This window comes from Adiantum capillus-veneris, chromosome 9 (assembly GCF_014529385.1).
Source record: "Adiantum capillus-veneris isolate H3 chromosome 9, ASM1452938v2, whole genome shotgun sequence".
In the NCBI taxonomy this organism is placed as follows: Eukaryota; Viridiplantae; Streptophyta; class Polypodiopsida; order Polypodiales; family Pteridaceae; genus Adiantum; species Adiantum capillus-veneris.
In genome coordinates, this window is record NC_140939.1 from 123,750,923 (window position 1) to 123,768,343 (window position 17,421).

At 42.8% G+C, this 17,421-nt stretch overlaps 1 protein-coding gene across 1 annotated transcript; it reads right to left on the bottom strand.

Moving 5' to 3' along the window:
• Positions 1–2,864: 2,864 nt before the first annotated feature.
• On the bottom strand, positions 2,865–16,539 carry LOC147451120 (putative serine/threonine-protein kinase At1g01540). The gene is made up of 7 exons (XM_086520085.1): positions 15,190–16,539; positions 14,922–15,026; positions 14,727–14,849; positions 4,732–4,902; positions 4,505–4,634; positions 4,213–4,422; positions 2,865–4,102 (listed from the first exon to the last, which is right to left on the bottom strand). Exons 1-7 carry the CDS (start codon positions 15,927–15,929, stop codon positions 3,875–3,877), a joined length of 1,707 nt encoding a protein of 568 aa, XP_086376211.1. The 5' UTR covers positions 15,930–16,539; the 3' UTR covers positions 2,865–3,874.
• Between the last annotated feature and the right edge of the window lie 882 nt (positions 16,540–17,421).

A 17,421-nucleotide genomic window follows, 5' to 3' on the forward strand; every position in this document is an offset into this window, starting at 1 on the left:
GTAGGGATATGCAAGACTTTTTTTGGTCACACACAAAGCATCCAATTTCCCCTAGGGTTGACCTTTGGACACAACCTTTGAATTTTGGAACCTTAGCATTTTGGAAATCTTAATGGGCTGAACCTTAGGGTCTTTTTAGCCCATTGTTGCACATGGCTCTTTTGCAGATGGCCCCCCCTTTGGATCCCTATTTTCCCTCCTTTGGATCCCTACTGTGGCCGGTCTACTAGCTTAACCAATATTCTAGATTTTTCTCCCCTAGGACTTCCCCACATTAAATGATCAGTTTAATATGAGAAAATCATTTAAGAGAATTAGATATTGATTATTATGACAAAATAAGTTGGTGAATATCTACACAATGAGCGCAAGATTTGGGAACGGTAACTTTTGGCAGTGAATCTATGCAGGATGTCTTCCGAAGGTAAATTATGGCAAGTCTCAGGTTTCAAGCATAGATATGTTCATGGTGGTCTTCTTAAGGTAAATCATAATGTACTATTAGGTTTCCGACATAGATATGTTCGTGCAAAATACTGTACAACTCATAGATAGGTCATGGTGAGGAGGTTTGTACTTTTTGCTAAAGTCTCGCTTGTAGTCATGCATATTGCCCTTGCAAATTATCGCTATGATAGCCACATAGAGTACGTCTAAGATAGTCGTGCAAGTTTCCTCTCATATAACCGTGCAAAATGCCGTACATATAACCATGCAAATTGCCCCACTTTTAACCGCATCTGTAGCAGCGTTACAAATAAAGCCAATTCCTAGAGAGTTTTAAAATTGTTTACAATGTTTGCAAAACAATCATAGCAATTGACATATAGACTTTAAAACAATATGTGTAGAATGCATGGCGCACAAATACCACAAAGCATGAGCAAAATACCAAGCACGATTGCAAAATTTGGAGCAACTCATTGGGGATCAGGAGGGAAGGATGCTTGGAAGTCCACTTTGTTTTATTTGTTTAGCATTGATTGCTTTGTATTGATTTGTTCAATGGTGATAGTTTTTAACTTTAGCTAGAAGCAACAAGCCGACAAGCAACATCGCAAGAGATACAATACCATACAAGTTTTAAACTTGGAAACTTTTTGAACTACGGCAACATCAGTGAAGAAGAGTATACAAAGCAATGAAACACTACACTCAAAATGATGGAGGTAATGTTTTTAATCAAACCTTGTTTCAGTTGCAGGCCAACTTTACTAAAGTGTTCGAATGACTTTCTGTATACCAAAGCTCATTCATTTTGTTTAGGAGGGTGAAGAGGGGGATGAGGAGGACGTGGAACATCCTCTTGCACGGTAGGGGGTGCGGCTACTAAGTCAATCTTTTGTAGTGAGAGATGATGAAGAAGAGCAATGAACCTGGAGAGAGAGAGAGAGAGAGAGAGAGAGTTTTGAACCAACCAACCTTGGCAATGAATTAGTATATCTTTACAATGGAAGGCATCACATTGGGCTATTCACTTGAGATGCTATAAACTTTAATGGCCACAAGTTTGAATAGACTAATTCAACCACCCCCATATTAAGTTGCAGCCTAGCTGCAGCAATTAGTCGAGTCTGTGCTACGCACATGTGAATTTGATTATATCTCCCTTTACAAGCTAGAGAATGTGTTTAACAATGAGATCGCTCAAATTCAACATCATGAAGGGCTTTGTCATAGAGACGACTGACATTCTTCTCATGTTGAATGTCAGCTATGGGACAACATGAGTGAGAAAACGAACAATTTCAATAATGATGCATCCTTGATAGATGAGGAATTAGATAACATTAATGAAGATGATTAATTAGACAACATCAGTGAAGGAACCCAGGGAAGGAGTACTTGTAGGCCCACTGTGCGGCATTCATATTAACATCAAAGAGTGCCTTCTTCTTTGATGGAGCCTTGCCTCATGTCATTGAGATAGATAGTATGAACAAATTTGAGGAGACTACAATAGGTCAAGAAGGGTAGCATTGCAGGCGGTCCGAGTGTGGGAAGTATAGAAGGCACCGCCAGGGCCGAGAGAGCAAAGATTTTCAAGAGTGTGAAGATGCCAATAGTGCCAATGACAAGAGCGATGAGAGTGCTAACCAGGTTTGTAGAGGGAGATGCCCGAGACATCAGTGGTAATACTAATGGTAATGAAGGTGTCTGGAAAAATCTCACATCCAGTAAGTGAGACTATCACTATCCTATATTTTGGACTTTGGGCTTAGCAAATGCACAAGACCCATCATTTGATCCTCTGCTAGTGACAAAAGTATCCTCTTCTAATAAAAAAGAGGAAGTGTTTGTTAATCCTTCTTACTTGAGGCCAAAAATCTCAAATGTCAAAATTTGTAATTTGTGCTGTTGTAAGTGTAGTACTATGATGGTATGGAAAAATGGTTGCTTTCTTGTAAGTTGCTCCATCTGCTCCTTGAGAGGGACCATCTTGAAACAAGCCACTAGAAGAAAGATACCCCAAAACCGCTTTCTAACTGGGATATTGCAAGCTCGCTAGCAAAAGAAGCGGGTGGTTCTCAAATTGGTGTAAATTCTGTACGGTCTGCTTTGATGTTGCTATCACCAAAAGGATCCTTGTTCAGTTTTTTGGTAGATTCTTTGACGTTGCTGTTGGAAAACTTGCTCCTAGTTCAGGCATATGGCAGGTATGTATCTATTGGCTAAGAAATGTCTCCGAGCATGATATTGTTCATCAACCCATACTATGTATGCTAGCTATGCCTATCACGTGGGTTCAATAGTAGGGATTATGTTATTCTAAACTTTTTCACATTTTCACATACAAAACGACGTTGAGAAAGTGATCTTGAAAAAAAAACATTACAAATTGAACAGAAAAAAGTGTTGAGGAGTAATATTTAAAAGTACAATCATGTTAATATCAGGACATTGACTTAAACCGCATTCCTACATTAACATCAATGTGATATAGAAATAGGACACTTGAGTGCCTTTTTTTCTACAAATTGGATAAAATGCTAAGTGCATCAAGGAAAGAATCCAAGAAAGTTCATTTGAAGGCCTTTTATACACTAATCATAGTATCTAGAAAAATTTCCTTAAGAGCTGCTCACCATGCCAAAGGATTGGAAACTCTCTCACAAACATGCATTGTGAGGGAGGAACAATGCTTGATTCGATCATACGTTGAGTTATTCTTCAGGATGAGCTTCCTTGACAGCTCACCTAAGTTTGCAAAACCTTGCTCAAGGTGATTGGTACAACCTTACCAATTGTGTCTTTAGAATCCTTTTCTGTATAAAGAATTGACTCTCCGGAAGCCCTTATTTACCTCAAGCATGAGCATATTGTAGCCTTCCTCCTTAAGACCTGGAAATTGTCTTGTACTCAACTACTGACAAAAGAGACATTCTGAAACTCGTTTAATGCTTTGAAATATAATGTCATCATTATACATATCAGGAGATGAGCGCCCACAAAAAGCTGATGGATTGCTCTTGGGCTCTCTCTAATCATATGTGAATATGCATCTTGTGAGATCCGCAATTACACAGATGTACTCAAATCTGTAAAGGAACACTCTGCCTTGTTTTATGATGCAAAGATAGTCCAGCCCTGTTCAGCATCATCTCCATCATTGATAGTTGACTGAGGCATAAGAGTCACTCAATCAAAGAAGCTGCGCTCTTTCGACTCTATCTACCAAGTTACAAATCTGCAAATACACAAAAGAATTGCACCTCAAACATAGGCTTCTTCAATCACCTCAACATTACTGCATCTCATTGTGGTCTGTATATATTTCACACTCCGAGACACCTGCATAAAATCGTATGCATATTATCCGTTCTGCCTTGTGCTCTCAATATACCAGGCCCTGCAAGGCTTCTTCCTTAGACAATCAACCCTCGTACCTCCGCCGCCTTGCTCTAGAATCCATATTGCTCATTGACTCAATGTCTTGATCATTGTCACCCGACGACCCTTTCCATTTCCCTTCTGCTTTACCTGTTCTTGATAAATCCCTTGGAGGGGCCATAAACGGACTATCAGAGGCAGCTCCCTGACTTTGGGGAGTCGATTGGAGATGCTGTTTTTGCCGATGTGACTCTCGAGCACTCTTGCGTTCCTACATAATGTTCAGGTTCACACATAAACTATGGTAAGAAACTCTCCCCATATTTAACAGAAAGGATTACATAGTAAAAAGACACTGTTAAAAAGAACTCTTTCACCTACTTCACGGAAAGGATTGTCATCTGCTTCAAGCATATGAACGATATGCCCCATCTTAGGCCTTTTATGAGCATCCGGGTCTACGCATCGTAGAGCTACCAGCAATGTCCGCTTAAGAGCCCGAGGTGACGGTTTCACCTCCATTCTTGGATCCGCGACATCATCAGAGTGGTGATTACCCACCATTGCTTTCAGCCAATCGACGAGGTTCACCTGCAAAACATAAAAACAGACTTAACTTTTGAGGCTGACTAAATTAGTGTGGAGCAGAATGCGTACGAGAACAATAGATCACCTCTCCAGCTGGCCTATTGAAATCTACAGGGACGCGACCGGTGACCAACTCCATGAGAAGCACTCCATAGCTGTAGACATCACTTTTCTCAGTTAACATGCCAGTCAATGCATATTCTGGAGCCACATACCTGCATAGGACAAAAGTGGTCAAAATGTACACAAAGCATGCAGTAAAAGACATTAGAATAAAATCATCACCCAGTTACTTTAGTCTTTCCCACTTACCCAAAAGTGCCCATGACCCTTGTAGTTACATGGCTGTTTCCTGTCCCTAAAAGCTTCGCAAGGCCAAAGTCAGCTACTTTAGGATTAAAATGACTGTCAACAAGGATATTACTCGACTTCACGTCACGATGGACGACTTTGGGCTCCAAGCCCTCGTGCAGGTAAGCCAGTCTGTTGCAAAAATTAAATAATAGAATAATGAGAATCCAAAACAATCAATAAAAGCCTCCATAGCTTTTAACTTTAACCAAAAGTCTGTTTGGTGAGATTTACAACAGGAAAGTGTTCCTCCCTCCAATAGAAACATAAAAAACCAGTGTATTATGAAGTCAACTTAGTCAAATATTGAAAAGGAAAGGGTAGGAAAAAGGAAACAATGTTCAATAGACACATACAAACCGGAACAATCAAGGAATATATTCCAAAAGTTCCCAAAGCAAGTAGTTGCAATACATGAATCTCCCTCATTATAAATCGAATTAAAGCCCTTTCAGAAGTTCCCAAAGCAAGCTCAAAACCCCAAATAGAATAGTCCAATAAGGGACCCACTAGCAAATTGTTTGCACTTTTCATGAGTTGTAATCCATGAATTTCCCCCAGTTTAAATAGGATTGAAGCCCTTCCCCCACTGACATTTTCATGCTCTTGACCACTTCCAATCTGCCCCCCGGATGCCCAGCCGACACCCATGATTTGATTTCTTTCCAAAAGCTAGGTCCCCCTCTGGCAAATGTAGCAAAACCAACATGTCTAGTGAGACTGATAAAAAGTATCCACTGTATGAAACCTCATGTAGCAGCTCATAGAAGCCAAGGGACTGTAAAACCCTTGGGCTGTGCCTCCAAAATCATCCACATCCACTTTAACATGTCTGGATTTTGTACTTCAAAAATGCAGATCTACGGCACAACCATACTGTAAGAGAGGTAGGAGGGGCCCATTTGTCGTCCGCCATAAAAGCGAATGGAAGGTACGTCTCTTTGACCAAACCAACTTCCCCAAGGTGTCACTAAACTGACTCTCAAACATATCTGAAAACTCCAAAAATGCAGCTCTACAGTACAACCATACTGTAACAAAGGCAGTAAGGACCCATTTGTCATCCACCACACAAGCCAAGAGAAGGTACCAAGATCACACCTCTCTGAACAAACCAACTTCCCCAGGGCGCTCTCAAACAAATCTGAAAACTCTAAAAATGCAGCTCTACGGCACAACCATACTGTAACAAAGGCAGTAGGGGTCCATTTGTTGTCCGCCACAAAAGCCAAGGGAAGGAGTCTAAAAACTCTGTGGAATTTGAGTGATGGGAGTCTAAAAAGTCTGTGGAAGGGGTGGTAGCCACCTTTATAGATGGCACAAATGTTTGGGTCGGCCAAACATCTACTTCAACATGTCTGGGACCACCTAATTCAATTCAGCCAAAAAACATTCGCGTAGCGTCAAAAAACCTTACACGTCAGCATTTTACATTAGCAGCATGCCAGTCAGCACGTATGGGACACGTAGGTTAGGGCGCCCCCCCCCCCCCCCCCCCCCCCCCCCTCTCTCTCTCTCTCTCTCTCTCTCTCTCTCTCTCTCTCTCTCTCTCTCTCTCTCTCTCTCTCTCTCTCTCTCTCTCTCTCTCTTAAAAGAAGGGGCTTTTGTATTACGTAATCAAATTACAGAAGGTATTACATCAGCCGGTAGGCTCACAAAATATAACGGAACTGATGGTGAAAAAAACCCGTAATATCCAACAACCACAAACCATAGGGAAAAACTACCAATGATACAAGAGTTACAAAAGATGGGTGATACTACAAAGGTTAGGAGCAAGGGAGTAAGGGAAGAAAGTAGCACAAGAAACAAGCCACCCAGACTCACCAAAGAATCTCCAATATCAGACTAGAGGTCGGCAGCAAAATGGCGCATCCCAACAAAATAAACATCACCACTCCTAGTGTATAATCAACTATACACAACCCATCTTTTGTAACTCTGTATCATTGGTAGTTTTTCCCTATGGTTTGTGATGTTTTGTTTCTTGCTTTGTCTTGATTTTGACGCAGGTTTTTTCCTTCTGTTTTTTGTTTTCTACATGTTTATGCATGTCTTGTTGGCGGCTTTTTCTTTTGTGTGAATTGTGTGTGTGGTATGTTCTGCTTGTGTTTGCTGTGTATGTGTGTTTGCTTGTGCTTGGGGTGTGTGTGAGTGCTTGCATGGTTTTTTACTTGTTGCTTGTTTTGCTGTTTTTTTTGTTTGTCGGATCCAGATGCGTAACAGATGGGCAGAAGGTTAGAGTTGTGGAGGGCTCGGGTGGTGTTTGGTGTAGAGTCAGCTTGTAGTGGTCATGTTTATTTTGTTGGAATGCGAAACAAAACATCACAGGTGCATAGAGCCAAATGCGATACTTGCAGCAAAAGGAAAAGAGGGCCAAGGGAGTGGCTGGACCAATGTCCTAGACGCTGGAGATACTAGAAATATCCTATCTTGCAGGATCTACACGGCTGTAAAAAACCAAAGGTGGATATGGAAGAATCCACGAAATGCGACTCCTCAAGGTGAGGTATGAGAGGAGTGCAGGATGAACCATTGTGGTCGGGAGTGATGCCACTGAATGTATCCCCTGACAAAACTAAAAAACACATACGAGTGAGCCCATTCTCTCTCTCTCTCTCTCTCTCTCTCTCTCTCTCTCTCTCTCTTAGACACACACACACATATACACACACCAAACAAGTGCGCACAAACTTGTCCACATTCTTCTTGAATTGAGGCCAGTAGAAAAACTCTTCCACACCCTTCAAGGTCGCCTCGATGCCTCGGTGCCCAACAAAAGGAGGATTGTGGCACACCTTTTGCCTCAGTCCACGTGTCATACACATCATGAATTTTCGCACCAAATATCCTTCCGTGAGAGAACATTTTAAAACTCTCTTCCCACTCTATACCAAGGTGGATAGAAACGATAGATACAATACCAAAAAAACAATAAAAAATGTTGTACGACATGGGTAATCACTACCAATACAAAAAATAGGTTAAAAGTACTAATTACAAATAGATGTACATGTCTACTTATGCATTGTTGCACACATGTAAATATGCATGCATCCACACCAACATACATGCACACACATGCCTATATACATACATATGTCTACAACCTAATATACATGCATGCATATGTCATACGCGCATGTATGTGTATTGGTGTGTGTACAAGTAACAACTAGTATGTTAAGTAATGATACCAGTATGCATATTTATCGTGCGGTAGGGGAAGAAATTAGAATGATAAATACCAATTTGGAATGCAACATTGCTTTGTACTCTGAAAAAGATCATACATGTTTGCAAAATCTGTATCTATACTAAAGCATACTGCTCGAGCATCTCCTCAAAATTTTGATGGTGTGCATTGTCGCGATAGTGGATATCTGTGGCTTGTCAGACAACCCACCTGCCACCATTCCCGTGAGGTAAACAAGATGGAAATGGAACTGCGATGACATGTTTATCCATCTAATTTGCTTGTCTGAAAGATATTTCTGGGACAAGAAATACTTCAAACTCTGATGATCAATAAACACCATAAAATCTCCTCCAAGCAAGTAATGCCTCCACTGAGTCAGAGCGTGAATCACTACTAACAGTTCCTTCTCATAAACATGTGCATAAGCTATGGCACGGCCCTCCTCCATTAAACTATGACACGGCCCTCCTACATATAACTATGACACGGCCCTCCTACATATAACTGTCATAAGCTATGACACGAAGCTATGACACGGCCCTCCTCCATTAAACATGTGCAACCCTCTCAGGTCTAGAAAATATACGACTGTCATAAGCTATGACATGGCCCTCCTCCTTAAGACCCCACCCAAACTACTACCACAAGCCTCACAAACCTCAAAAGGCTACTGCAAATCAGGCAAAATCAAAACATGACCAATCGACAATTTCTACTTGAGTTTCTCAAAAGATGCAGTTTGTGAAGGTCCCCAAGTTAATGAAACCCCCTTCTCAGTTACGATATGCAAACGCAAAGCAATCTCTGCCAACGTTCAAATGAACCGTTGGTAGTACGAGCACAAACCCAAAAAGCTATGAACTTCATGTACATTCTTCACAAACCCAATCCTGAAGAGAAGTAACTTTCGTTGGGTACGACACCTTCTGCTGATATGATGTGCACCAAAAAGTGTATCTCTAGTAGGAAGAGCTCGCTCTTCTTTCCGTTGATGACTAACCTATGTTTCCGCACTACCTCAAAAACCTTTAAGAGATGCTTACTATGCTCCTCTTCATTCTTGGACAATACGATGAAGTCATCAAGGAAAGTGCCCCTTGCAGGAACATTTGTGAGACCAAAGGTATCACCAAACACTCGTGCAATCTGAAGGATGTCCTGAACGCGGTCTTGTACACATCTCAAGGAGCAATCATGATCTAATGATCGCCACTTGCCAAAATGATTCTCCTAAAGCACGAAGAACCCTGTAACCTGTCAAGTATATCATTGATCTTGGATATTGGAAACCCATTCCTGATGGTGGTTTTATTGAGGGCCTTGTAGTCAATGCACACTCTCCAAGATCCATCTTCTTCAAAACAAGAAGCATCGGTGAACAAAAAGGTGAAAAACTTGGTTCAATTAAACCCTTTCCTAAAAGTTCTTTCACTTAGATCATTATTTCTTCATTTTGGCTTTGCCCGCTCTATAAGGTGGCCGGTTTGGAGGCGTACTAGGAGGATTTAATTCAATCGTACGATCCTTGGGAGGTAGCTCCCCAAGTACACCCTCTGAAACAATCAGCTTGAGCTTGCAAATAGTTTTGATGTTTTGATTCTAAATACGACAAATTTGAACCTTTATGCTCTTCCAAATCTCTCAAAAAAATCAAGTAAATAAAAAGACTGGATTTCATTACGTTAGAAATGGCTGAAGCCGATACAAGTAGGACGCACTAGCTCTTTAACTCTGCATAAGGATGATTTCTCTACCTTTATCGTAATGGCTGAAGCTGATACAAGTAGGACGCACTAGCTCTTTAACTCTGCATAAGGATTGATTTCTCTACCCTTATCATTTTTCATTGTGGCCTTTCTTGCCCAATAATCAATCACGACATTGTTCTTGTGGTACCAAGTTGTGCACAAAAATACACATCACCCCTCAAGAGCCATGATATAAAAGTCCTCATACCCTAAATGCCCTGACAATGTAACCGAAGTTTGCCAATGATAGGTGTAATGGCGGCGTAGGTATAATAGCGACGTCATGCCAAGGTGCCGCTAGAACTGCATCCATCTGAGGTCCCATTTCTTCATGCGTTATTCCAAGTCGAGCCCCCAATCCCAGTGAAATGAAGTTGGTCTTGACTTTGGCTCCTACATCAAAAAATATCAAGGTCTCCTAATCTCGGACCTCGCCCCACGCTATGGGGAGCTCAGTACTCTCAGCCTTATGGTCTAAAGCCGACCCCACGAAACCGGAACAAGTCCTACCTTTGTCTTTTCTTATTTTGTTTACTCTGTAAGGATTTTAACTCAAATCTAGTACTTCGCACAAACACGAGTACTTTACTTCGCTGAAGAGAACTAAACACAATGAAAGAGAGAGGTAAAGAGAGAGAAGAGAGATGACTGCATGTTATAAAGTGATGACGTGGCATGACAAACTGGAAGAGAAATGGCCGAGTGGACGAGAGAAACTATACTGACTAACCTGAAGAACTTATGAAGCATCGACCGTAAGGCCCGGGACCCTAAAAGACAGAAGCTTGAACCTTGAAAGACATTTCCGTAAAATGCACTAACATGCTGATGTGGCAGTCCATACGGACCATGTCATGGTAGGGCTGTGCAAATTTTTTACGCTTTGCGTTGGCTGTGCCACATGGTAGGCTGTACAGATTTTCGCAAATTACGCTCGCACTTTTTGCAGATTCCAACGCTAGCTTTTGGGGCCCATAGCTTATAGAGTTTAGTGCTTTTGAAATGAGTGCTTTTGAGACTCTTCTTTTGGGCATCCCATGTAAGCTTATAAGAGCCCTTGGGCCTCTCACTCTGTAGAGCATTTGGACGCAAAGTCTGAGAGCAAAGGACCCTCGAGAGTTGTACTTTGTCGTGATCAATAATAAAGAAAGACCGAAAGGAGCGCCAGTCTTTGGGGCCAGTGCTTTTGGGCGCAAAACTCCGCCGTGCCGTGCTCTCTCTCTCTCTCTCTCTCTCTCTCTCTCTCTCTCTCTCTCTCTCTCTCTCTCTCTCTCTCTCTCTCTCTCTCTCTCTCTCTCTCTCTCTCTCTCTCAAAGTTCATTGATTTTAAAGTTTCTGTTCGTGTAATGCTATTGATTTCTCGCTTAGAGTGTCCATTGATTTTAAAGTTTCTATTCGTGTATTGCTATTGATTTCTCGCTTAGAGTGTCCAAGCCTGTAACATTGCATCTCAGGTCCCAACCACCCTCAAAGGCCCCCTTGCTCTGTTGCCAAAACAAGTACTTACTTTAGATTAATTGTACAATGGTGATACAATGTTGAATGCTATGCTTGATGTTGAGGAGATCTAGTACTGATGTAAAAACGTTAGGTTGGTGCTGATGCAAAACGCTATGGTTGATCTGATGCCAAAACACTGGGCCAAATCTGATGCAAAGATTGAAAACGCTAGTATTGATTTGCTAGGTACTGGGAACTGGGCTCTGAGTTGTGATGTCCTAAAATCTGAAGGCCAAGCTACTCTTTTATAGGTTTTTTCCATTTGCCCTACCTACTTTTTAAAGATGTATGTCAAAGTTACTTATCAATAAATGACTTGACTGTTTATATGTCTATATGCTTGAGTTGCTGTACTCTGCAAATGAGGGTATGCAACTATAACCTATCTGATCATGCGCATCCTTCTAGAGGCTCACGAAGTGCCAAGCTAGATCCTAAGCTATACTAGCTAAGACTAATGCTGACTTGTGGCAATATCTTGTCCACGTCCTTCTAGAGGCTCATAAAGTGTCAAGCTAGATCCTAAGCTATACTAAGACTGATGTTGCCCTGTAGCAGTAGCTTGTCTATGTAGCCCAAGTACAATGCATACATAACACGCTTCTCTGCTGCTTTTGAACATTCTGGTTTATCCTCTACCTTCTCCTTTGATTCTTTCTTTAAACACACAGCTAGAATGCACCTAGATGAATCCACGATGAGCCAGATTCACCTTTACAGGGATGTAAGTTATAAACTCGTAGTCATCCACAAGTCAATATGACCATCAGCTCCATCATGCATAGTATTTGACTAAATACTACAACATCCCCTAACGTCGTCAGTGTCCAATAGTGGGTGTAGACCTAGGTACCAATGTATGCTCACACACAAGCGCGAACAGACATTATGTCAAGTGCAGCGGAATTGAAATGGTCTTTTACACTTCCACAAATCCTTTTCTTTCTTTCCTTACGTTAGTGATTCTTTTTAGCTTCAACGATGGCCGCTACCAGTCGTGACCATGCAAGGATTTCCGCTCTTGGTTCAAGGAAGGCCGCAAACTAATGTTTGGGAGACTCTCTACCCCATCGTAGCGCACCCCGCATGCAACACCTGGTATAAAATTGGTTGCTATTTTCCGACACTCAAGGTGCACACGGTCCTACACGCAATGGTAGGCCTGCTATTCAAAGAGAGGAGGAGTATACACCGAAGGACTGCCAACACGACCAGAAACACAAGAGAGAGAAGAACTTTTTAGGGATAAGCGGGATAGTGCAGAATCTTCAAAGCTCTCATATCAATGTCAGGTGCAACAGAATTGAGATGGTGAAGATCTCGGTTTTTTACTTCCAGAAATCCTTTTCTTTTTTTCGTTGCATTTCGACACAAAAGGCGACGATAGAGCGAGAGCAGCATCGGCTCTCCTCTAGCGCCCATTCCGGAGCGGATTTGGCTCTGACATACTCTCCACGGCGCTTTCGACCTTCGACAGTTTTTCAGCTTCTGCTTCAACGGTCACACACACCACCACATACAGCTTCGACGGTCCATCCCGGAGCAAGTTTTTCCCTCGAGTGCACTTAGCTCTTGGCAAGCGTTTTCGGTCGACGTGATTACCAACCGATGAGGTACTGTGTGCTAGTTTTCCAACGGTTTCGCTCACAGGTTGCAGTATAGCTTGTGCGGCACATGTAGTGCTCATGTACGATTGTGTGGAGCATTTCAAAGAGCTTTTGGCACGGTCTTGTGCAGTTTCATGCTATGTATGCATTTGTGGATACAGCTTGAGCTACCTGTAGCTCGTAGGAAGCAGGTTCGCAGGTTTACAGGTGTTTTTGGACAGGTATACGTCCATAGAGCCACTCGATCGGGGTGAGCTGTTTTGCCAGGATTTTGGCAGTGCTATGAATGCCATTTGTGGATTTTGCTACTGAGAATGCACAGTTTTGCTTATGGGTGACTGGGACGTAGGTTTCCCAGTGTCGATGTTGACACATCCATACGCGATGGGTAGTCCTGATGATGCAGTGATTACAGATAGCGCAGGGGAGGCGAGTACAGCAAGGTTTGCACAGATTTTGTCAATGTTCGAGCATCTCATGTTCGACTTGTTAGTGTCGAGGCCCGATCTAGTGCAGTGGGAGCATTTGCAGCAAGGGTTGCCACTCGTACGATGACTGACACTAGCATGATGCATAGTGGAGTTTTGCAGACCATACAGAGTTGTCTGCGGGAGCTGTCTGCGGAATTTACATGCAGGCTCTAGCGTGGGTACGCACACTCGCCTACCACCAGAGCCAATACGAATGCGTGTAGATCGACAAAGTGAGCCAGTGGGCATAGGTTGAGAGTCTCTCACCTAGTTTCTTGTACATACTAGTAGTTTAGCTAGTAGGCCTCACTCATCAACGAATCGCCTTTAAGTGGGAGTTTGTTGGGGTAAAGGCGTTGCGTCTTTTGCCCCCCTTGTTCATTATATACATATGAATAAGGAGCTCCTCACTCATTAGTTCCAAAGGTTGCTCCACCCACACCAATCTCGTGCTTCTCCACTTCTCCGCACGCACCGCATCGGGCACACGCGCACTCACAAGCTGGAGCTCCATATCAACCCGCTTCACCTCCTCAATTGCAGAAGACGCCGCGATGCGCCAACTAAACTCCTCCTTTGAGAAACACGACCATAATAACCCCTCAAAAACATTACAAAAATAGTTGTCCATACGCTTCTATCTTGAAGATGAAAGCTAGATAAGATGTCTCTCCCTCTAGGTAACAAAGCCACATATTTGCTCTCCTTGTCATGAGACATGACAATGTAATTCCAATTTGCTCCCCTTGCAGCGAGACACCGCTCAATGCAACTTTGACTAGTGATTCAAGGGTGCAATTGTGGCGAATGTAATGTCCTCTACTAGGAGAAGACTAAGATAAAACTAGGCTTAAATGAAAACGACAATGCCAAAACATTAAAAATAAGTCTAAATAAAAAAGCCATTGTCTCGGCAAAGTCAGCCCATTTTGCATCGACAATAGTTTGCCAAGGTAGCTTAAACACGGATCAATCAACACCCAGAACAAGATATTACACCTCTTCATTACTTCCAGGTGCCAGCTTTGATACCCTGGTTTGTCATAGTAGCCAGTCTACATCAAAAATCTGTGATAGTGTGGTAAGTGGCAAGAAGATGAACTCCAACCAATGCATGTCTCTTGCAATCTCTCTCCCAGAGTGTCCCACAAAGTAGATATAAAACATAACATTCATATAATCCCCAGAAAGCTTTGGTAATGACTTAATTGATGATCAATGAAACAAGCAATGCCCTGCTACCGACCACTTGAAATGCCTCTCCGCAGCTTAAACTGTAAAAGTTAAGGCTCCTGAAGCAGATTATTGCTAGAGTTTCGACTGGCAATACAATTTTAAAAAAAACACTGTACACTGGGAACCACCTTAGCAAGTGCAGAAAAACACACAACAAAGTATCAACCCGAGAATCTTATAGCCTCCAAAAGCTTACCCTTTAGCTGTGCCTAAGATAATCTTCATCCGCATGTCCCAAGATAGGGGTGGGTTGTCTCCCAGAGGTCCATGAAGCCATTGCTCCAAATTTCCATTGTCAATGTATTCATACACTAGCATCCTGTCCAACCAAAGGGCTGAAAAGTAAGTTTCTATATACACATGGTTAAGGTAATAACCTTGCTGGCAGTACCTTTGAGAACCCTCCATACAATAGCCAATTAAACGAACAAGATTTTTGTGCCTCACACGCCCTATTGCCTCCACCTCTATTTTAAACTCCCTCTCGGCTTGTCCTCTGCAAAATAAAAAATGACCTATTTAACATTGTTACTTCCAAAGAAGGAGTTTTAAACGGCAGTTCACAAGCCCTGTGAGTGCCAATGAAGTCCCCTTAGATGTATCAACAAGTAACAATGGCAGTTGAATCCTATGCACTCAGATAGTGATTGATATCATGCCTGTTGTTCAGAAGATTTTTCACTGCAATGCGAGTCCCGTCGGGTAGGAGACCTGAGTAGACGATCCCATATCCACCCTCACCAAGCACATTTGCATCACAAAAAGAATTTGTAGCAGCCTCCAGCTCACGAAGCGTGTACCAATGGCCCCAGCCAAGGTGAGAAACTTCAGGCACTGAGATGCCTGTAGTTGAAGGTGCTGATGATGGAGAGTCTGCAGAGCGTGAATCTCCGCTAGCACTTGATCCTCTATCATGAGAGCGATGAAGCCCCTTCCGCTCACCTTCTGCTACCCGCTTCTCTACAGGAGGCAAAGGATTCCGACTTGCCATCTCCACCCTGGCCTCGTCTGGCCTTGAAGATTGTGCTCCATTTTCAGTCGCAATGTCTTTATGAGCTCTTTCAAGATTATGTTCTTTTGGGGGAATCCTGACAACAGCATCCTTCTCTGCTTGTATCCTGTACTGCATAGGATCACCAGCTGGAAGGTGATTAGTGCCATTAGCTCCATGCTGCGGAATAGGTTTCCTGGCGCGGGCTGCCTTGGAATCTCTTGAACCCCTGGGGACACCTGCACCGTGTTTCCGCTTTTCAGAAGATTTCTTCCTCGAGCTCAGCCACAGAGACAAAAAGAAGAGGATCAGCACTATAAAAGCTCCAACTCCTATGCCAATTACAACCCAGAGCTTGAGGCCAAAAATAATTGTCTTCTTTGAAAGCTGGTTGTTGAGAAAATCCATACTCGATGCAGATGTGCGCTAGCAGACGAGGCTACATTATTAAGGGAGAACACCACCACACTGCAGATCAATGTTCTCGCATTGGCAGCTCACACAAGGAGCCGGACCTCCCAGAATTTCAAGCATAAGCTTGGTCAGACAAATGAGTGTAGCTGAGATCGATTTAGTAGTAAAGTACGTTGCAAGAGCAGTTTTGAACTGCGCGCGATGTCCAACCTTGCGACTTGGAGAAGATTGAGTAGCTACTGGGATGCGGAATACCTGGAGAAGCCAACTCTTTCAGACCTACTCTCTCCAAACTTATTCTCGGAGCATGCGAAGCCGAATCACTCCGTTTCTGTGCGTTTGAGTTCGAGAGGAGGAGTGATCAGGACGGCATTGATTATTAAGATGCGCCAACGAAGTTGAGATGCAGAGAAAGGAAGGGCGGAGGTGAAGGAAGGTCGAAGTTCGCCATCGCCGGCCCTCGGCTCGCAGGCGGTCGTTGTCAGGAAACAGGAGTTATCTACATACACATCAGGCAAAGCATTACTAGGAAGGAGGAAAGAAAGGGGGGATTCGTGAAAAGCGGTGAGGTAGAAAGCTCTCTCTCGCTCTCACACACACACGCAGCAGTGGAGCAAAAGCAAAGCTGACAAAATGTGAGCTGGAGGCACGGGACCTCTAGTAACTGCAATGCCTCTCTCTCTCTCTCTCTCTCTCTCTCTCTTTCTCTCTCGCTCACATTCTCATTTCAAATGTCCTTGAGAGACGTTTTGCCAAGCTTTCCTTCATTGATTGCAAACGCCCATAAATTGTGCCTCCCTCACCTACACATCCCCGGTTTTACCTGCATAAAAATTTATAACCAAGGTTTTAGGGGTTTGATCTACCAAACTCCATGCCCCATAATCTTTCAAGCAAACAAAGTTTAACTAAGATTCTCAACATGTTGAGGGGGGTGAGAGGGTTGCATGCATTTGTTAGGGCCACGTTGTGAGAGAGAGAGAGAGAGAGAGAGAGAGAGAGAGAGCTTCTCCAATTGGAGAGCACTTGATAGAAGTTTCCACTGACCACTCTCCACATGCATATCAAGCTCTTGAGACCTAACCCTCATCTCCTTGAGTAAGGAATTGACATCCAGATTGGTGAAGATGGGCCTTGTATCTGATTTGAGCCGACATAGGATTACCTTCTACCACCTTTCTTTGCCAATTGGTACGTTTCATACCGATGTCACGGCTCAGCATGAATTCAGGTCTTAAGGAGTTGGTTCTTATGGTTTATATGGCTTTGGAGAGATGCTTGCTTTTAATCAAAAATGTATATTTGTTGGTGGCCTGTTTTGCTGTTTTGTGAAGTATAAAATGTTGGAACATCCATTATACATCTCAAGGAGTCAACTTGAATGTAACTATCCTAGGTCTATAAGTCATGTAAATTGTATAACATTCAATGATGGAGAAATTCTATTTTGCACCTTGAGAGAGAGAGAGAGAGAGAGAGAGAGAGA